Source organism: Balaenoptera ricei, chromosome 19 (assembly GCF_028023285.1).
Source record: "Balaenoptera ricei isolate mBalRic1 chromosome 19, mBalRic1.hap2, whole genome shotgun sequence".
In the NCBI taxonomy this organism is placed as follows: Eukaryota; Metazoa; Chordata; class Mammalia; order Artiodactyla; family Balaenopteridae; genus Balaenoptera; species Balaenoptera ricei.
In genome coordinates this window covers 4081512-4103773 of record NC_082657.1, presented here as the reverse complement: position 1 = coordinate 4103773, position 22262 = coordinate 4081512, and the positions used below count along the sequence as shown (strand labels likewise).

Sequence of the window (22262 nt, the reverse complement as noted above, 5' to 3'; positions counted from 1 at the left end):
AGGTTACAAAGTCACTAAGTCTTATGTACAAATTTCCTCTGCTTCCTAGTAAATTCTGGTCTTTCCAGACATCTTCAGCATGGCATGCTCATGGCATCCTGGTGAAGTTTGCCAATGATCATTGGCATAGTCTGAAGTTTCCTAGCTCAAGTCCCCAATAATGAAATTGTGGCTGATTTAATGTTTTCATCCAAAGCCTGGTGTAGGTCATTGGCCAGCCTGCAGGTGTCCAACCATAGTTCTGTTAGCTCCAGTCAGGACAGAATCATGGTGCAAACCAAGATTGCAAGGGTTGTTGGCATGACAATCTAAGATACACCATCCTCCCAAACTGCCTAATATCTTCACTGCACCAATCCTCTCTGAGAATAAGGCTTCTCAACTTTGGCATAGTTGACATTGAAGCCAAGTACTGTTGTTGCAGGAAGGGGGACCCTTTCCAGGGCCCGAGAGCGGGCTCTTGTCTAACACTCGGTGACGAGTTGTCCCAGGAGACACGGGCTGACAAAGCAAAAGACTTGGGAAGGGGCGCCCAAGCAGAGAGCAGCAGGGTGAGGTGACCCAGGAGAACTGCTCTGCCACGTGGCTTGCAGTCTCAGGGTAATGAAGTCACTTTCCGGCTTGTCTCTGGCCAATCATCTTGCTTGGCCCATAGTCTGACTCAGGGTCCTCCCTGGTCGTGCGTGCATCTCTCAGCCAAGATGGATTCAGTGAGAAGTCTCTGGAAGGCTGGTCATCTCCTCCCTCTTTTGTTTTTGTTTGTTTGTTTTTCTTTTTAATTTATTTTATTTATTTTTGGCTGCATTGGGTCTTCGTTGCTGCGCGGGCTTTCTCTAGTTGCAGTGAGCGGGGGCTACTCTTCGTTGCTGTGCGCAGGCTTCTCACTGCGGTGGCTTCTCTTGTTGCGGAGCACGGGCTTTAGGCGCGCGGGCTTGGTTGCTCTGCGGCATGTGGGATCTTCCCGGAGCAGGGCTCGAACCCGTGTCCTCTGCATTGGCAGGCGGATTCTTAACCACTGAGCCACCAGGGAAGGCCCTCCTCCCTCTTTTGGCCCCTCCCGAATTCTCCTGCTTAGTTTACCAGATTCCTTACCGGGACCTCCTGTTGTGAGAAAACTCAGGCAAGCAGGCCTGGCCAAGGCGGAGGCGGCGGTGGGGGGGGTTTCGGTCAACAGTTCCCTAACGCTTTGCTATGGGAGGCTGTCTTGTGTATTATAGGATGTTTAGCAGGACCCCTGGCCTCTACCCACAAAACGCCAGTAGCTCCCCAACCCAAGTATCCTCTGACACTGCCAGGTATTCTGCGGGGCGGGGGGTGGGGGGGGGGCGGCGGAGGTTGGAGAGGAAACATCACCTTCAGTTTAGAGTTTCTGCTCTAGAATGATTTGGGCCCTGCCCTAAATTCTCTCCAAAGCACCAACTCCCAAAACTACAATTCCAAGCTCTGTCCCACGATGATTACATAGACCCCAAGCAGCAAGGATTATCCTGCAGAGGAGTTTGTCTCTTGAGGAAGTAAAGAACCGGCTCGTTGTTGATTCTCGGGTTCTGGGATGATCCTCTTCTGTCCTGACTTCAAGAGAAGAACCAGCAGCTGGAACCATTCAGCAGCCAATGTCCAAGTAAGGTTTCGTTAGGCGAAGAGCTGCCAAACTTCTGCGGGTCATTTTATTCAGGTCCATTCCAAATAGCCTGAGGACACAGAGTGGGAAATAGTCCAGGCCACTATTGTGGCATTCAGATGATATATCAAACCTATCATGCATGCATCCTGCCCTGTTAAAATACATAATTCCATTAACTAGTTCTTCATTTGAAACCAAATCCTATTGGGAAATAGGCTTACTCTGAGCTACACACCATTTTAAATCCCAAACCTGTGTTAACTCATTTAATTTGTACTAATCTTATGAAGAAGCAGCTATTTTCATTTTACAGACAGGGATACTGAGGTGCCAAGAGGTTGACTAATTTACAAAAATACATCACAAAACTGGTAAGTGATGGAATTAGAATTTGAGGCCAGGCAGAGTAATTCCAGATTCTCATTAAGGTACAATGGCCTCACTTGTCAGATTAGGTAATTACCCAAGGTTAAATTACCCAAGGTCACACCACCAGTAAAAGGTATAAGTGTCTCCCAAGAGGCAAAGTAAGGCCTCTGTATTTTGCACAAATTGCATACACAAGTGGACAAATTAACTATTTGCAAATTTTCTAGATTATTTGTTTATCCAAAGGGAGGGTTTCAGTGATTGACTTTTACTTCTAACTCCAAGCCCTGTATCCTGTCTCCTCCAGAACCAGGGACCATCTCTCACCAGAGGACTCGAAGTTTGCAGCCCCGATGACTCAGCCTCTTGGATGGCAGCCTGACACCTGTGTTCCCCAGGGCGTTGTTGGTAAGATAAAGCTCTGTTAGGGTCTGGTTGACCCCCAGGGTGGAAGAGATATCCTCACAAGCTTTGGCTGTGAGGCCACAGCTGTGCAGCCTGTGGAAGATAGGAAGTGGTTGAAGCCACGTCGGCAGTTATGTTGGAAAGTCTCATCTTCATAGGGAATCAGGATGATGTTTTTAGGGATCAGTTTAAGAAAAAGGAGAGGGACTTCCCTGGTGGCGCAGTGGTTAAGAATCCGCCTGCTAATGCAGGGGACACGGGTTCGAGCCCCAGTCCGGGAAGATCCCACATGCCGCGGAGCAACTAAGCCCGTGCGCCACAACTGCCAAGCCTGTGCTCTAGAGCCCGCGAGCCACAACTACTGAACCCGCGTGCCACAACTACTGAAGCCTGTGTGCCTAGAGCCCGTGCTCCACAACAAGAGGAGCCACCGTAATGAGAAGCCCGCACACTGCAACGAAGAGTAGCCCCCGCTCTCCGCAACTAGAGAAAGCCCGTGCACAGCAATGAAGACCCAATGCAGCCAAAAATAAATAAATAAGAATATACGTCACAACACTGTACACAATTATAGGGACAGAGTTCCTGGATGAATCAATAACATTTGATTTATGCAAATGATGGCGTATAGGTCAGTTTGAAGGACTCAATTAGATATGCTTATACCAATATGAAAAGATATTCAGTGTATGAAGGTAAGTGGGAAAAAAACCAAAAGCTGATGAGATGCATTATTTAGATAAAATGAAGACATGAGTGTCTACGGATGAGATCTGGGGAGGGCAAGGAAGGAGACAAAAATAAAACAAAGGCACATGTGGGTCCATAGTGATATGGTGGTACCAGGTGAGGATTATGAACCTTCTAATTACGTGTATCTGCAGCTCAAAAAGGAAATGTTTAAAGGATGCAGTAGAGAGAAAGGTGTGAAGATGGGGCACAGATTTATCCTAATTCTCTAAACACAATAGAAGCCAAGGTATGACTCAATGTCTCAAAAGAAAAAAAAAAAAAAAAAAATATATATATATATATATATATATATTCCAAAGCAAATGACATCAGATAATCGATGATGCTACCATAGGACCAAAAAAAAAAAATTTAAAAAGCACTCTCCCTTGGGACTACAAAGAAAAAGAATTTTCTGGGAATTGACAGCCTTGCTGCATTTTCTTTTCTTTCTTTTTTTTGTATAATTTTATTTTATTTATTTGTTTTTGGCTGCGTTGGGTCTTCACTGCTGCACGTAGGCTTTCTCTAGTAGCGAGCGGGGGCTACTCTTCGTTGAGGTGCGCGCGCTTCTCATTGCAGTGGCTTCTCTTGCAGAGCACAGGCTCTTTGTGGAACACAGGCTCTAGGTGCTTGGGCTTCAGTAGTTGTGGCTTGTGGGCTCTAGAGCGCAGGCTCAGTAGTTGTGGCGCACAGGCTTAGTTGCTCCGCAGCATGTGGGATCTTCCCGGGCCAGGGATCAACCCCGTGTTCCCTGCATAGGCAGGCAGATTCTTAACCACTGCACCACCAGGGAAGTCCCCTTGCTGCGTTTTATTTTTGTTCATTTGTTTTTTCATCTGTTCCCTCATTTGAAAGTATATGTATTTCTAAGCTCCTCTGAGCCAGGTCTTATACTAGCCGTTGGAACACAGAGTTGCCCAGCTCCTGCACTTTCTGCACTTCTGGAATACTACACACACACATACAAATTACAATAAGTGATGCTGAGGAGAATAATAAGGTCAAATAAGATCCTAAAACTAGACCTTATCTAGGGGTTAGAGGAGGTATCCATGAAGAAGCATTCGTTTTGAGTCCTAACAGATGAAACAGGTGTTATCAGGGTAAAAAAAAAAAGCAGAAATCAGAGCAGAAGTACATTCCAGGAAGAAAGAACTGCTTGTGCAAAGGCCCTGTGGCAGAAAAACCTTTCAACGGGGGCTGATGTAGCAAGAGGTTAGGAGAAGAGGGGAGGGAGATGGCCCCACTGAGCCCAGACAGGAGGGCAGGGATTGTGAATTTGGACTCTTAGGGTGGTGAGTAAAGCGGGACTCACCAGAGGGTCTGGAGTTTGCACTGGGGTTGCCTGAGGCCCTCACACAGCTGCAGCACCCCAGGGTCCCCCAGGTCATTCAGGCTTAAGTCCAGCTCCATGAGGCTCTGGTTCACACTGAAGGTGGATGCCAGGTCTTCGCAGGCAGCAGCAGTGAGGTGGCAAATCTTCAACCTGCAGGAAATCCAATTCAACATCTATTATGGAGTTCCATTTCCTATACAATGCTAATTTTATCCTCCCTGCCCCCAATCTTTTTTAAAAAAATTTTATTGCGGTATAGTTGATTTACAATGTTGTGTTAATTTCTGTGGTACAGCAAAGTGACTCAGTTATACATATATATATATATTCTTTTTCATATTCTTTTCTATTATAGTTTATTACAAGATATTGAATATAGTTCCCTGTGCTAAACAGTAGGACCTTGTGGTTTCTCCATCCTGTATAGAATAGTTTCCATCTGCTAACCCCAAACTCCCAATCCTTCCCTCCCCCACCCCACTTCCGCCTTGGCAACCACAAGTCTGTTCTCAACTGTGAATTTGTTTTTGTTTCATAGATACGTTCGTGTCATATTTTTAAAAAATTTTTATTAGAGTATAGTTGCTTCACAATGTTGCGTCAGTTTCTACTGTACAGGAAAGTGAATCAGCTATACATATACATACATCTGCTCTTTTTTGGATTCCCTTCCCATTTAGGTCACCACAGAGCACTGAGTAGAGTTCCCTGTGCTCTACAGTAGGTTCTCATTAGTTATCTATTTTATACATAGTATCAATAGTGTATATATGTCAATCCCCATCTCCCAATTCATCCACCCCCCCACCACCTTTCCCCCTTGGTATCCATACGTTTGTTCTCTATGTCTGTGTCTTTATTTCTACCTTCTAAATAAGATCATCTATACCAGTTTTTTTCAGATCCCACATATATGCGTTAATATACGAAATCTGTTTTTCTCTTTCTGACTTACTTCACTCTGTATGACAGTCTCTAGATCTACCCACGTCTCTACAAATGACCCAATTTCATTCATTTTTATGGCTGAGAAATATTCCATTGTATATATGTACCACATCTTCTTTATCCATTCCTCTGTTGATGGGCATTTAGGTTGTTTCCATGTCCTGGCTATTGTGTGTTGTATTTTAGATTCCACATGTAAGTGACATCATATGGTATTTGTCTTTCTCTTTCTGACTTACTTTGCTTAGTATGATCATCTCTATGTCCATCCATGTTGCTGCAAATGCCTGCCCTCAATCTTAAAAGTAATGTTTCCAAATAAATAACTTGTTTGAAAAATGGCCAAAGGCTTGAATAGACATTTCTCCAAAGACATATAAATGGCCACAAACACACAAAAAGGTGCTCAATATTACTAATGACTAGGAAAATGCAAATCAAAAACACAGTGAGATACCACCTCATACCCATTGGGATGGCTATTATCCAAAAAAGAGAAAATAACAAGTGTTGGCGAGGATGTGGAGAAATTGAAAACTTCGTGCACCGTTGGTAGGAATGTAAAATGATTTGGCCACTGTGGAAAACAATACGGTGGTTCCTCAAAAAATTAAAAATAAGCATATGATCTATCAATTCCACTTCTGGTTATATACCTAAAAGAATTGAAAGCAGGGGCTCAAAGAAATATTTGTACACTAATGTTCATAGCATTATTCAAAAGAGCCAAACGGTGGAAGCAACCCAAGTGTCCATTAATGGATGAATGAATGGACAAACAAAATGTATTATACACATAGAAAACATTATATATATATACACACACATATACCTACAAAATGGAATAATAGTCAGCCTTAAGAAGGAAGGAAATTCTGTCACATGCTACAACATGGATGAACCTTGAAAATACCATGCTAAGTGAAATGAGCCAGTCACAAAAAAGACAACTACTTTGTGATTCTACCTATATGAGGTCCCTAGAGCAATCAGATGCACAGAGACAGAGGGTAGAACTCACCACAAGATGCGCAGCCTGGGTGCCGCAAACCTTGACACAAGAGCCTCAGACCTGAATCCTCCAGGGCATTTCCTGTCAGGTCCAGCTCCACCAGATGTCGACTGGTGCTGAGCACAGAGGCAATCTCCTGGCAAGCCCCAGCCTCCAGCTGACAGGTCCTCAACCTTGGGAGGAAAGAGATGTTGCTTTTCTGTATCCTGATGGCTCCTGTCCTGGTGCATTTAATCACCTAACATGCGTCTACAATTCTCGCTAAAGTTAGAGATAAACAGGACTTAAGTCATTTCCAGCGAGGAGAATCCTCTCTAATAAGACAAACAGGTGAGTAATCATAATCCAATGTAGGTGGTGCCATGGAGGTAGTATACATAGCACGATAATTCAGAACAGAGTCTCTAGGGCTCAACAACCTGTGTTTGCATCCATCCACACCCCCTAACCCTGTGACCTCGAGCGAGTTGGGTTTTCTTAGCTGCGCTGTGCGGCTTGTGGGATCTTAGTTCCCTGACCAGGGATTGAACCCAGGCCCTCAGCAGCGAGAGTGCAGAGTCCTAACCACTGGACCACCATGGAATTCTCTCAAGTGAGTTTTAATCAAGTATCAGTTTTCTGTTACATGTGCTGCCATGTCTCAGGTTCACTGACTCTAAAATAAGGATAATAACAGCGCCTGCCTCAGAGGGTCGTTGTGAGGATTATATAATTTATTACACAGAGAGAGGGTGTAGAACAAGCCTGACAGATGGTCAGTGCACCATCAACATGAGCTGTTTGTTAAAACCATCCTGGTGGAGGGACGACCTAACCCATCTTTGACAAATGGTGTACAGTGAGGGAAGGCTCTCTGGGAGAATTTGAACTGGTTCTCCAAGGCTAAGTAGAAGTTCATCTGGAGGAATAGGATAGGAGAGGTTGAGAGATAATAGAAAAAATATGTTTTGGTCTCTGCTCTGGTCCCTGGCACAGAGCTGCTAAATCCCTGATTTCCTAAGTGATTAAAAAAAACCAAAAACAAACAAACAAAAAACTTGGAGAATCTTTTGTTTTACTGAGTTGACTCTGGGTGGGCTCCTGGATGGGAGACGGTCACCAGAAAGACCAAGCCATGATTAAAAGTTTGGAATTTTCAGCCCTGCCCCCACCCCAACCCTTCTCCAAAGAGTGGAGAAGGGTGGAAATGGAGTTATTATACTATTTGATCATGCCTATGTGAGGAAGCCTCCATAAAAATCCCACTAGCACAGGGTTCAGAGAGCTCCCGGGTTGGCAAACACATCCATGTACTAAGAGGGTGATGGACCCAAACTTGGCAGAGACTGAAACTCCCAAACTTGGGACCTTCCCCAGACCTATGTATCTGTTCATCTGTATCTTTTATCACATCCTTTAATAAACAAGTAAATGTAAGTGCTTTCCCTGACATCTGTGAGCCCCTCTAGCAAATTAATAGAACCCAGGGGGGCGGGTTGTGGGAACCTTTGATTTACAGCTGATGGGTCAGTGGCACAGGTGACAACCTGGATTTGCTATTGGCGTCTGAAGTGGGGGGGCTGGGCGGGGGAAGTCTCCAGGGACTGAGCCCTTAACCTTGGGATCTGACGCTATCTCCAGGTAGGTCGTGTTAGAATCGAGTTGAACTGCAGGACACCCAACTGGTGTCACAGAGTTCCTTGGTGTGGGGAAAACCCCCCACACAGAAGTGTCAGAAGTGGAGTGTTCTTATGAGTAGTAGCAAAGACACACAGGCGGGAAACTGGGTGGTTTTACTAAAACAGCAGCATTGCAGAAAAAGGGAATTGCACAACTAAAGGATCTTTGCACGGGGAGCTCTGGGGTTCTGACTACTCAGTATGCAGTCAATAAATAGGGTGTGGGTTCTGGGTGGGCAGGTGGCTTCAGGAACTCCTCACCATGTGGAAATGGGTGGGGTCAGAAGAGGTCAGAAAGAGGTCCTCCAAAGTGTAAAGGGTCTAAGGCACGGGTCTCAGGTCACCGGTCTAAAGGCAGCCCTAATTCAAGGTAGGGGTTTGGGGGTCAGCATTTGGGGAGATACTTCAAGCCCCGGGGGACGACAAGCTTGTCCCAGGAGATCATGAAAATTAAGGACTTGTTCCAGGGGATGGAGACTCACTGCACCATCTGTAGCGTGCACTTGGGATGCCGGAGCCCCTCGCAAAGCAGCTTCATGCCTGGCAGCCCAAGGCCGTTGCCGCTCAGGTCCATTCTTAGTAGATGCTTATTGGCTATCAGAGCAGTGGTAAGGTCCTGGCAGGCACAGCTGGAAACCCGGCACCTCTTCAACCTGGGATGGAAAGAAGAAGAAAAGAGCCAGGTGACTTCCTTTGTCGTTGTTTTGTAAAATCTGTCCCTGTCCTTTCTCTCCCCTCTTTTTTTGATCTATACCTATATTCCCCCCTTTTCTAAAATCAAAGAAAGGAGATTAGTGGTTGCCAGGGGCTGAGGGGAGGGAAATCAAAGGAGTGACTGCTAACGGGTGTGGTGTTTCTTTCTGGTGTGATGCAAATGATCTGGAATTAGATAGGGGTGATGTTTACACCATCTGGCGAATATACTAAAAAAAAAAAATCACTGAGTTGTCTGGTGTGTGAAGTGTATGTAGCTCAATAAAAAAAAATAAAAGAAACAAGAATAATATAACATATTTTGGCACTTTGCAGTCAAGGAAATGCTTTCACAGAGGTTGCCTTTATGAGAGGAATTCAAGACCCCTCGCATTCACTTTTCTTTTTTAACTGAAGTATAGTTGATTGACAATGTTGTGTTAATTGCTGGTGTACAGCAGAGTGATTCAGTTATAGATAGATAGATGATAGATAGATAGATAGATATAGATAGATAGATATAGGTATAGAAATAGATATAGATTTTTTCAGATTCTTTTCTTTTATAGGTTATTACAAAATATTGTGTATAGTTCCCTGTGCTCTACAGTAGATCCTTGTTGGTTATCTGTTTTGTAAATAGTGGTGTGTATATGTTAGTCCCAAACTCCTAATTTATCCCTCCCCTCCATTCACTCTTCTCCACTTCTTTTCTCCATCACTACCAGAAGGTAAATAAGTTAAAATGAGGTCATTAGGGTGGACCCTAGTCCAATATGACTGGTGTCCTTACAAGAAGAGGAAATTTGGACACAGACACACACAGAGGAAAGACCATGTGAGGACACAGTGAGAAGATGGCCATCTGCAAGCCAAGAAGAGAGACCTCAGAAGAAACCAACCCTGCTGACACCTTGATCTCGGGCTTCCAGCCTCCAGAACTGTGAGAAAATAAAAGTCCATTGTTTAAGTCACCCAGCCTGTGGCACTTTGCTATGGGAGCCCAAGCAGACTAACACATCATCCTACGTTCTTGCTTTAAGCAGCTGAGTTGGGGGTTTTTTTGGTTGTTGTTTTTTTTTTGTTTTTGGCCACACCATGCAGCTTGCAGGATCTTAGTTCCCCAACCAGGGATTGAGCCTGTGCCCCCTGCAGTGGTAGCTGGGAGTCTTAACCACTGGACCGCCAGAGAAGTCCCGCCCTATGTTCTTTCTGACTGAGCCCTGTGAGACAGAGCTTCACCAGAAGCCCACAGACTGGCCTAGACTCACCTCAGGTTCTGAAGTTTGCAGCCGGGGTGTCTGAGTCCTGACACAGCAGCTTTGCCCCTGGCTCCCCAGGGCATTGTTGTACAAAGCCAGCTCCACCAGGTTGGGATTGGTGCTTAGGGCAGCAGTGAGCTGTTTGCTGTAGGCATCTGGCAAAATATTCCTCTCGGGTCTGCATGAAGGAAAGATAGGACAGTCGCTTCACCAAGATGATGTTTGGCCCTTGTATGTCACTTCACAATTTCTGAAGCATTTTGTCGTCTTTATTTTATTTTTTTAATTTATATTAATTAATTTATTTATTTTTGGCTGCATTGGGTCTTCGTTGCTGTGTGTGGGGTTTCTGTAGATGCGGTGAGCGGGGGCTACTCTTCGTTGTGGTGCGCGGGCTTCTCATTGTGGTGGCTTCTCTTGTTGCAGAGCAGGGGCTCTAGGCGCCTGGGCTTCATTAGTTGTGGCACGCGGGATCAGTAGTTGTGGTTTGCGGGCTCTAGAGCGCAGGCTCAGTAGTTGTGGCACATGGGCTTAGTTGCTCCTCGGCACGTGGGATCCTCCCGGACCAGGGCTCACAACTGTGTCCCCTGCATTGGCAGGCGGATTCTTAACCACTGTGCCACCAGGGAAGCCCTACAAACTTCTTTTGTAAATAAAGTTTTATTGGAACCCAACCATGCCCATTCATGTATGTATTTTCTACATTGCTTTCTGTTGCAGTGGCAGAGTTGAGTTGTTGCAACACAGAGCATCTGTCCAGCCCACAAAGCTGAAAACATTTACAGGAAAAGGTTTGCCAACCTCCTTACTATAGGATGAATGCCCAGTTCCTCCAACAAATCATTGGCATGAAAAAAAAAAAAGTGAGACTGAAACTACTCTAGGAAAAAAGAGATTAGGAGATACATCAAGAAAATGTACTCAGGCTTCCCTGGTGGCGCAGTGGTTAAGAATCCCCCTGACAATGCAGGGGACACGGGTTCAAGCTCTGGTCCAGGAAGATCCCACATGCCGCGGAGCAACTAAGCCCATGAGCCACAACTACTGAAGCCCGCGTGCCTAGAGCCTGTGCTCGGCAACAAGAGAAGCCACCACAATGAGAAGCCCGCGCACTGCAACGAAGAGTATCTCCCGCTCGCCTCAACTAGAGAAAGCCCGCGCACAGCAACAAAGACCCAAGGCAAGGGCTTCCCTGGTGGCGCAGTGGTTGAGAATCTGCCTGCCGGTGCAGGGGACACGGGTTCGAGCCCTGGTTTGGGAAGATCCCACATGCCGTGGAGCGACTGGACCCGTGTGCCACAGCTACTGAGCCTGCGCATCTGGAGCCTGTGCTTCGCAACAAGAGAGGCCGTGATAGTGAGAGGCCTGCGCACCGCGATGAAGAGTGGCCCCCGCTTGCCACAACTAGAGAAAGCCCTTGCACAGAAACGAAGACCCAACACAGCCAAAAATAAATAAATAAATAAAATTGAAAATGTTAAAAAAAAAAAGACCCAAGGCAACCAAAAAAAAAAAAAAAAAAAACCTAATCTCCAACATAATGGTACAAGGATACAAGGAGGTGGGCTTATGGGAGGTGTTTAGGTCATGAGGGTGGAGCCCTCAGGAATGGGGTGAGTGCCCTTATAAAGAGGCCCCAGACCTGGCCTCTCCCTTCCACCATGTGAGGACACAGCAAGAAGGGAGCTGTCTCCAACCTGGAAGAAGACCTTCACCAGAACCTTACCTTGCTGGCACCCTGATCTTGGACTTCTCAGCCTCCAGAACTGTGAGGAATCAATTTCTGTTATTTCTAAGCTCCCCAGTCTGTGGTCTTAGATTATAGCAGCCGGAACAAACTGAGTCAGTCAGCGTTCCTTTCATGCTTGCTGTTATCACATTTACTGTCCTAGGATCCATACTCAAACTCCCTCCTAGTAGTAATCAGAATTTTTGTGCTTGCAAAAGATAGAAACCCTAAGTCAATGCGGCTTAACAACAAAATATTGAAGGTTCAGATCATTGGAACCCAACAGAGAAGAAAAGTTTAGTTGATTCTTTTTTTTTTTTAATGTAGATAGTTTTTTGTTTTTTAAATTATTAGCACCTTTAATTAATTAATTATTTGTGGCTGTGTTGGGTCTTCGTTTCTGTGCGAGGGCTTTCTCTAGTTGCGGCAAGCGGGGGCCACCCTTCATTGCGGTGCGCGGGCCTCTCACCATCGCGGCCTCTCCTGTTGCGGAGCACAGGCTCCAGACACGCAGGCCCAGTAGTTGTGGCTCACGGGCCCAGTTGCCCCGCGGCATGTGGGATCCCCCCAGACCAGGGCTCGAACCCGTGTCCCCTGCATTAGCAGGCAGACTCTCAACCACCGTGCCACCAGGGAAGCCCAGTTTAGTTGATTCTATAAACATTATTCTAGACCTTTTAAAAAGCATCAAGATATTGTACATTCTCTTCTTTTTTTTTTTGGCCACACTGTGACTTGCGGGATCCTAGTTGCTTGACCAGGGATCAAACCTGGGCACCTGCCAATGAGAGCGCCAAGTCCTAACCACTGGACCACCAGGGAATTCCCAAGATGTGGTACGTTCTTGACTCAGGCTTCAAATAGAAAGTACCGTGCTTTTCTTTTATTGCCAAATAAAAGTATGATTTCTATGGAATAACTCTTCCATCCAGCTAGTTTTAAGAACAATTCTACTGGTCAAAGTTAGTATTTAAAACTAGGGCTTCCCTGGTAGCGCAGTGGTTGAGAGTCTGCCTGCCAATGCAGGGGACACAGGTTCGAGCCCTGGTCTGGGAAGATCCCACATGCCGCGGAGCAGCTGGGCCCATGAGCCACAATTGCTGAGCCTGCGCGTCTGGAGCCTGTGCTCCGCAAAAAGAGAGGCCGCGATAGTGAGAGGCCCGCGCACCGCAATGAAGGGTGGCCCCCGCTTGCCGCAACTAGAGAAAGCCCTCGCACAGAAACGAAGACCCAACACAGCCATAAAAATAAATAAATAAATTTAAAAAAAAAAACTACTTGGACCAGTAAAGCTGTCCTGATAACTCACTTATGCCCCACACGTGAATGTGCTCAAGAAAGTTTATGAACACACTCAAGAATATAGAGTCACCTTTTACATATTAGCAAATTGAGGCTTAAGGTATGTATTTAATAGTACCTGAAAATCATAAATAATTTCATCTTAAGATACTTGCCAGGCAGTCAATTTGGGTAAGAGAAATTTTTTTTAAACATTGGAGCTTCCATGGATGATGTTAATCAAATTGTGAATGATTTTCCTAAGGGACTGTGAAGAGTGCTCCTATTTTGAGCTTTATTCAGGGACCTCTGACCTCTGTCTCAGGGCGCCAAGCCAGGACTGGCCCGAGACTGCAGATGATTTATATCACCAGCAGAGGGCGCTCCAACACCACAGAAGCAGACTAAGCCAGGTTCGCACCATGAGGATGGGAAACAAACCAAGTGTTCCCCCATAAACTTTTTTTCTTTTAATTGAAGTATAGTTGATTTACAACATTGTGTTAGTTTCTGCTGTACAGCTAAGTGATTCAAATATATATTCGTTTTTTTCTATCCTTTTCCATTATAGGTTATTGCAAGATATTAAATACAGTTCCCTGTGCTACACAGTAAATCCTTTTGTTTATCTATTTTACATATATATGATAGTATCTGTTAATCCCAAACTCCTAATTTGTCCCTTCCTCCCTTTCTCCCTGTGGTAACCATATGTTGTTTTCCATGTTTCTGACTCTGTTTCTGTTTTGTATATAGATTTATTTGCATCATTTTTTAGATCTCAAATATATTTGATACCATATAATACTTGTCTTTCTCTGTCTGCCTTACTTCACTTGCTGTGAAAATCTCTAGGTCCATCTATGTTTCTGCAAATGGCAATATTTCATTCTTTTTTATGGCTGAGGAATATTCCATGGTACATATATACCACCCCATCTATATTCATCTGTGATGGACATTTCAGTTGCTCATTCAAACAGCTCATAAAACTCAATAACAAAAAAACAAAAAACCCACTCGAAAAATGGGCAGAGGCCCTTAATAGACATTTCTCCAAAAAAGACATACAGATGGCCAGTAGGCACATGAAAAGATCCTCAACATCACTAATATTAGAGAAATGCAAATCAAAACTACAATGAGGTACCACCTCACACTGGTCAGAATGGCCATCATTAAAAAGTCTACAAATAACAAATGCTGGAGAGGGTGTGTAGAAAAGGGGACCCTCCTACACTGTTGGTGGGAATGTAAGTTGGTGCAGCAACTATGGAAAACAGTATGGAAGTTCCTCAGAAAACTATGATCCAGCAATCCCACTCCTGGGCATATACTTGGACAAAACTATAATTCAAAAAGATACATGCACCCCTATATTCACAGCACCACGATTTATATTAGCCAAGACATGGAAACAACTTAAATGTCCATCAACAGATGAATGGATAAGGAAGATGTGGTACAATTACACAGTGGAATACTACTCAGCCTTAAAAAAGAACAAAATAATGCCATTTGCAGCAACATGGATGCAACTAGAGATGATCATACTAAGTGAAGTAAGTCAGAAAGAGAAAGACAAATACCATATGATATCACTTACATGTGGAATCTAAAATTTAGCACAAATGAACCTATCTAAGAAACAGAAACATGCACATTCATAGAGATCAGACTTGTGGTTGCAGAGGGGGCTGCGGAGGGAGAGGGACAGACTGGGAATTTGGAGGTGATAGATGTAAACTACTACATTTAGAATGGATAAACAACAAACTCCTACTGTATAGAACAGCGAACTATATCCAATATCCTAAAATAAACCATAATGGAAAAGAATATTGAAAAAAGAATGTATATATGTGTAAAACTAAGTCATGTTGCTGTACAGCAGAGATTGTCAGAACATTGTAAATCAACTATACTTCAATTAAAAAAAAAAAAAAAAGGACTCTTGGGACCAATACTAGCTGTCCTGATAACTCTCTTATGTGCCAGACGTGACTGTACTCAAAAGAGTTGATGAAAACACAAGGGAATCTAGGCGTCACCTTTTCCATAGCAGCACATGGAGGTTTATGTTACATAGTAATAGTACCTGCAAATCAGAAAGAATTTTATCTTAATTGCCCAGCAGTCGATTGGGGCAAGAGAAATTTTTTTAATTTGGAGCTTCCTAGGACGGTGGTAATCAAATTTGAATTACTTTCCAAGGAGACCATGAAGAGTGTCTCTATTTTGAGGTGCATAGGGGAACGTCTGACCTCTGTCTCAGGGCGCCAAACCAGGACTGGCCCGAGACTGCAGGGGATTAGTATCACCACGAGAGGGCGCTCCAACACAACAGGAGCGACACAGCCAGCCTTGCAGCAGGAGGAAGGGAACCTAACCAAGGGTTGCCCAATGTTCTTTCTTTGTTAAATGAAGTGTAGCTGCTACACAATATGGTGATAGTTACAGGTGTCAGCAGGTTAATTCACTTTTACATGCGTATATATATGCTTCTATATTCTTTCATTTCTGATTCCTTTTCATTATAGGGTTATCACAAGATATTGAATACAGGCCCCTGTGCTCTACAGTAAATCCTTCTTGTGTATCTATTTTATATATGATAATAGCGTGTATCTGTTAAACCCAAACTGCTGATTTGTCCCTCCCTCCCTTTTCCCTTTGGTAACCATATGTTGTATTGTATGTTTGTGACTCTGTTTCGGTTTTCTGTATAGATTCGTTAGCATTATTTTTAGACCACACATTTATGTGATAATATTTGACTTTCCCTGTCTGCCTTACTTCACTTACTATGAAAATCTCTAGGTCCATCTATGTTGCTGCAAATGGCAATATTTTATTCTTTTTTATGACTGAGGAATATCCCACTGTATATATATATATACACCACACCTTCTGTATCTACTCATCTATGAAGGACATTTTAGTTGCTTCCATGACTTTATGGCCACCCCTTCTTGAACCCCAATAGTAATATGCCTTCAGTGACAACATGCATCCCAATTTGGGAAATGCCAAAGTTGAAAAAAAATGTGCATGTGGAAAAGTTTCCCATCCAGTTAGTTTTAGGAAAAATTATGCTGGTCAAAGAGGGTACCTAAGACTTCTGGGATGAGTGCCAGCCCTCCTGATAACGCTCTAATGCCCCACACGTGAATGTACTCAAGAGCGTTGAAGGAAACATGAGGGGATCTAGGAGTCAGCTTTTCCATAGCAGCACATGGAGGCTAAAGTTACCTAGTTAACAGTACCTGCACATCAGAAAGAATTTTATCTTAAATGCCCAGCAGTCAATTGGGACAAGAGAAATTTTTTTAATTTGGAGCTTCCTCGGATGGTGGTAATCAAATGTGAATTACTTTCCAAGGGGACCATGAAGAGTGTCTCTATTTTGAGATGTATAGGGTAACCTCTGACCTCTGTCTCAGGGCGCCAAACCAGGACTGGCCCAAGACTGCAGAGGATTAGTATCACAACAAGAGGGCGTTCCAACACCACAAGAGCGACACAGCCAGCCTTGCAGCAGGAGGAAGGGAACCTAACCAAGGGTTGCCCCATGTCTTTCTTTGTTAAATGAAGTGTAGCTGCTACACAATATGGTGATAGTTACAGGTGTCAGCAGGTTAATTCACTTTTACATGCGTATATATATACCTCTATATTCTTACATTTTTGATTCCTTTTCATTGTAAGGTTATTGCAAGATATTGAATACAGACCCCTGTGTTCTACAGTAAATCCTTCTTGTTTATCTATTTTATATATGATAATAGCCTGCATCTGTTAAACCCAAACTCCTAATTTGTCCCTCTCTCCCTTTCCCCTTTGTTAAACATATGTTGTATTGTATGTTTGTGATTCTGTTTTGGTTTTCTGGATAGATTCGTTTGCATTATTTTTAGACAACACATTTATGTGATATTATATAATATTTGACTTTCCCTGTCTGCCTTACTTCACTTACTATGAAAATCTCTTGGTCCATCTATGTTGCTGCAAATGGCAATATTTTATTCTTTTTTATGACTGAGGAATATTCCATTGTACATATATACCACACCATCTGCATCTATTCATCTATGAAGGACATTTTAGTTGCTTCCATGACTTTATGGCCACCCCTTCTTGAACCCCAATGGTAATATGCCCTCAGTGACAACATGCATCCCAATTTTGGAAATGCTAAAGTTGAAAAAAATTGTGCATGTAGAAAAGTTTCCCATCCAGTTAGTTTTAGGAGAAATTCTGCTGGGCAAAGTGAGTACTTAAGACTCTTGGGGCCAGTGCCAGCCCTCCTGGTAACTCTCTAATTCCCCACACGTGAATGTACTCGAGAGAGTTGACGGAAACACGAGGGAATCTAGGCGTCAGCTTTTCCATGGGAGCAGATGGAGGCTTAAGTTACCTTGTTAACAGAACCTGCAAATCAGAAAGAATTTTATCTTAAATGCCCAGCAGTCAATTGGGACAAGAGAAATTTTTTTTAATTTGGAGCTTCCTCGGATGGTGGTAATCCAATTTTGAATTATTTTCCAAGGGGACTGTGAAAAGTGGCCCTATTTTGAGTTTTAGAGAGGGACCTCTGACCTGTCTCTCGGCGCCAAACCAGGACTGGCCCGAGACTGCAGGGGATTAGTATCACCACGAGAGGGCGCGCCAACACAACAGGAGCGACACAGCCAGCCTTGCAGCAGGAGGAAGGGAACCTAACCAAGGGTTGCCCCATGTTCTCTCTTTGTTAAATGAAGTGTAGCTGCTACACAATATGGTGATAGTTACAGGTGTCAGCAGGTTAATTCACTTCTACATGCGTATATATATACCTCTATATTCTTTCTTTTTTGATTCCTTTTCATTATAAAGTTATCACAAGATATTGAATACAGGCCCCTGTGCTCTACGGTAAATCCTTCTTGTTTATCTATTTTATATATGATAATAGCCTGCATCTGTTAAACCCAAACTCCTAATTTGCCCCTCCCTCCCTTTCCCCTTCGGTAACCATATGCTGTATTGTATGTTTGTGACTCTGTTTCGGTTTTCCGTATAGATTCGTTTGTATTAGTTTTAGACCACACATTTATGTGACATCAGATAATATTTGACTTTCCCTGTCTGCCTTACTTCACTTACTATGAAAACCTCTAGGTCCATCCATGTTGGTGCAAACGGCAATACTTTTTTCTTTTTTATGACTGAGGAATATTCCATTGTACATATATACCACACCATCTGTATCTATTCATCTATGAAGGACATTTTAGTTGCTTCCATGACTTTATGGCCACTCCTTCTTGAACCCCAATAGTAATATGCCCTCAGTGGCAACATGCATCCCAGTTTTGGAAATGCAATAGTTGAAAACAAAAACTGCATGTACAGGGCTTCCCTGGTGGCGCAGTGATTGAGAATCTGCCTGCCAATGCAGGGAACACGGGTTCGAGCCCTGGTCTGGGAAGATCCCACATGCCGCGGAGCAACTAGGCCCGTGAGCCACAATTACTGAGCCTGCGCGTCTGGAGCCTGTGCTCCGCAACAAGAGAGGCCACGATAGTGAGAGGCCCAGCGCACCGCGATGAAGAGTGGCCCCCGCTTGGCACAACTAGAGAAACCCTCGCACAGAAACGAAGACCCAACACAGCCAAAAATAAATAAATAAATAAAAATTAAAAAAAAAAAAAAGTGCATGTACAAGAAGTTCCCACGCGGTTAGTTTTAGGAGAAACTCTACTCTTTAAAGTGAATACTTAAGACTCTTGGGACTAGTGCTAGTGTTCTGATAACTCTCTAATGCTTCACACGTGAATGTAGTCAAGAGAGTTGAGGAAAACGCGAGGGAATCTAGGGGTCAGCTTTTCCTTAGGAGCAGATGGAGGCTGAAGTTGCCTAGTTAACAGAACCTGCAAATCAGAAAGAATTTTACATAATTGCCCAGCAATCGATTAGGGCAAGAGAAATTTTTTTTTAATTTGGAGCTTCCTCGGATGGTGGTAATCCAATTTTGAATCATTTTCGAAGGGGACTGTGAAAAGTGGCCCTATTTTGAGCTTTATAGAGCGACCTCTGACCTCTGTCTCAGAGCTCCAGGCCAGGGCTGGCCCCAGCCTGCAGGGGATTAGTGTCACCACGAGAGGGCGCTCCAACACCACAAGAGCAGACACAGTCAGCTTTGCACCATGAGGAAGGGAAACTAACCAAGTGTTTCCCGTAGTATTTTTTTTTTAATTGAAGTGTAGTTGATTTACAACATTCTGTTAGTTTCTGGTATACAGCAAAGTGATTCAACTATCTACATTCTTTTCCATTACTGGTTGTTACAAGATAGTAAACATTTCCCTGGGCTATACAGTAAATCCTTGCTGTTCATCTATTTTATATATGAGTGGTTATCTACTAATCCCATATTACTAATTTATCCCTCCCTCCTTCCCCTTTTGTACCATAAATTTATGTTCTGTGTCTGTGAGGCTGTTTCTCTTTTGTATATACATTCGTTTGTACTGTTTTTTTAGATTCCACAAGTAGGTGATATCATACATTATTTGTCTTTTGCTGTCTGTCTTTATTTAGTATGATAATGTCTTGGTCCATCCATGTTGCTGCAAATGGCAATGTTTCACTCTTTGTTATGACTGAGGAATATTCCATTGTACATATATACCACACCTCCTTTATCCATTCATTCATCTATGAAGACATTTCAGTTGCTTCCTTGCCTTTGTGGCCACTCCTTTTTGAACCCCAGTGCTAATATACCTTCAGTAACAAGATGCATCCCAATTTTAGAAATGCTCAAGTGTGAGGAAAATGTGCATGTAGAATAACTCTCCCATCCAGTTAGTTTTAGGAGAAATTCTGCTGGGCAAAGTTCGTACTTACTCTTGGGGCCAGTGCTAGCTGCCCTGATAACTCTCTAATGCCCTACACGTGAATGTGCTCAAGAGAGCTGATGAAAACACGAGGGAATCTAGGCGTCAGCTTTTCCATAGGAGCAGATGGAGGCTGAAGTTACCTCGTTAACAGAACCTGCAAATCAGAAAGAATTCTGTCTTAATTGACCAGCAGTCGATTAGGGAAAGAGATATTTTTTTTTAATTTGGAGCTTCCTCGGATGGTGGTAATCCAATTTTGAATTATTTTCCAAGGGGACTGTGAAAAGTGGCCCTATTTTTGAGCTTTATCGAGGGACCTCTGACCGCTGTCTCAGGGCGCCAAACCAGGACTGGCCCGAGACTGCAGGGGATTAGTATCACCACGAGAGGGCGCTCCAACACAACAGGAGAGACACAGCCAGCCTTGCAGCAGGAGGAAGGGAACCTAACCAAGGATTGCCCCATATTCTCTCTTTGTTAAATGAAGTGTAGTTGCTATACAATATGGTGATAGTTACAGGTGTCAGCAGGTTAATTCACTTTTACATGCATATATATATACCTCTATATTCTTTCATTTTTTATTCCTTTTCATTATAGGGTTATCACAAGATATTGAATACAGGCCCCTGTGCTCTACAGTAAATCCTTCTTGTTTATCTATTTTATATATGATAATAGCGTGTATCTGTTAAACCCAAACTGCTGATTTGTTCCTCCCTCCCTTCTCCCTTTGGTAACCATATGTTGTATTGTATGTTTGTGACTCTGTTTTGGTTTTCTGGATAGATTCGTTTGCATTATTTTTAGAGAAAACATTTATGTGATATCATATAATATTTGACTTTCCCTGTCTGCCTTACTTCACTTACTATGAAAATCTCTACGTCCATCTATGTTGCTGCAAATGGCAATATTTTATTCTTTTTTATGACTGAGGAATATTCCATTGTACATATATACCACACCATCTGCATCTATTCATCTATGAAGGACATTTTAGTTGCTTCCATGACTTTATGGCCACCCCTTCTTGAACCCCAATGGTAATATGCCCTCAGTGACAACATGCATCCCAATTTTGGAAATGCTAAAGTTGAAAAAAATTGTGCATGTAGAAAAGTTTCCCATCCAGTTAGTTTTAGGAGAAATTCTGCTGGGCAAAGTGAGTACTTAAGACTCTTGGGGCCAGTGCCAGCCCTCCTGGTAACTCTCTAATTCCCCACACGTGAATGTACTCGAGAGAGTTGACGGAAACACGAGGGAATCTAGGCGTCAGCTTTTCCATGGGAGCAGATGGAGGCTTAAGTTACCTTGTTAACAGAACCTGCAAATCAGAAAGAATTTTATCTTAAATGCCCAGCAGTCAATTGGGACAAGAGAAATTTTTTTTAATTTGGAGCTTCCTCGGATGGTGGTAATCCAATTTTGAATTATTTTCCAAGGGGACTGTGAAAAGTGGCCCTATTTTGAGTTTTAGAGAGGGACCTCTGACCTGTCTCTCGGCGCCAAACCAGGACTGGCCCGAGACTGCAGGGGATTAGTATCACCACGAGAGGGCGCGCCAACACAACAGGAGCGACACAGCCAGCCTTGCAGCAGGAGGAAGGGAACCTAACCAAGGGTTGCCCCATGTTCTCTCTTTGTTAAATGAAGTGTAGCTGCTACACAATATGGTGATAGTTACAGGTGTCAGCAGGTTAATTCACTTCTACATGCGTATATATATACCTCTATATTCTTTCTTTTTTGATTCCTTTTCATTATAAAGTTATCACAAGATATTGAATACAGGCCCCTGTGCTCTACGGTAAATCCTTCTTGTTTATCTATTTTATATATGATAATAGCCTGCATCTGTTAAACCCAAACTCCTAATTTGCCCCTCCCTCCCTTTCCCCTTCGGTAACCATATGCTGTATTGTATGTTTGTGACTCTGTTTCGGTTTTCCGTATAGATTCGTTTGTATTAGTTTTAGACCACACATTTATGTGACATCAGATAATATTTGACTTTCCCTGTCTGCCTTACTTCACTTACTATGAAAACCTCTAGGTCCATCCATGTTGGTGCAAACGGCAATACTTTTTTCTTTTTTATGACTGAGGAATATTCCATTGTACATATATACCACACCATCTGTATCTATTCATCTATGAAGGACATTTTAGTTGCTTCCATGACTTTATGGCCACTCCTTCTTGAACCCCAATAGTAATATGCCCTCAGTGGCAACATGCATCCCAGTTTTGGAAATGCAATAGTTGAAAACAAAAACTGCATGTACAGGGCTTCCCTGGTGGCGCAGTGATTGAGAATCTG

The 22262-nt window shown here is 43.4% G+C and overlaps 1 protein-coding gene across 1 annotated transcript; it reads right to left on the bottom strand.

The window, feature by feature from the left end:
- Positions 1–1603: 1603 nt before the first annotated feature.
- Positions 1604–10125, bottom strand: NLRP12 (NLR family pyrin domain containing 12). The gene is made up of 7 exons (XM_059905400.1): positions 10052–10125; positions 8570–8740; positions 6439–6602; positions 4966–4972; positions 4449–4619; positions 2321–2491; positions 1604–1691 (listed from the first exon to the last, which is right to left on the bottom strand). The coding sequence occupies exons 1-7, from the start codon at positions 10123–10125 to the stop codon at positions 1604–1606; spliced, it is 846 nt and encodes a 281-aa protein (XP_059761383.1).
- Positions 10126–22262: the final 12137 nt, after the last annotated feature.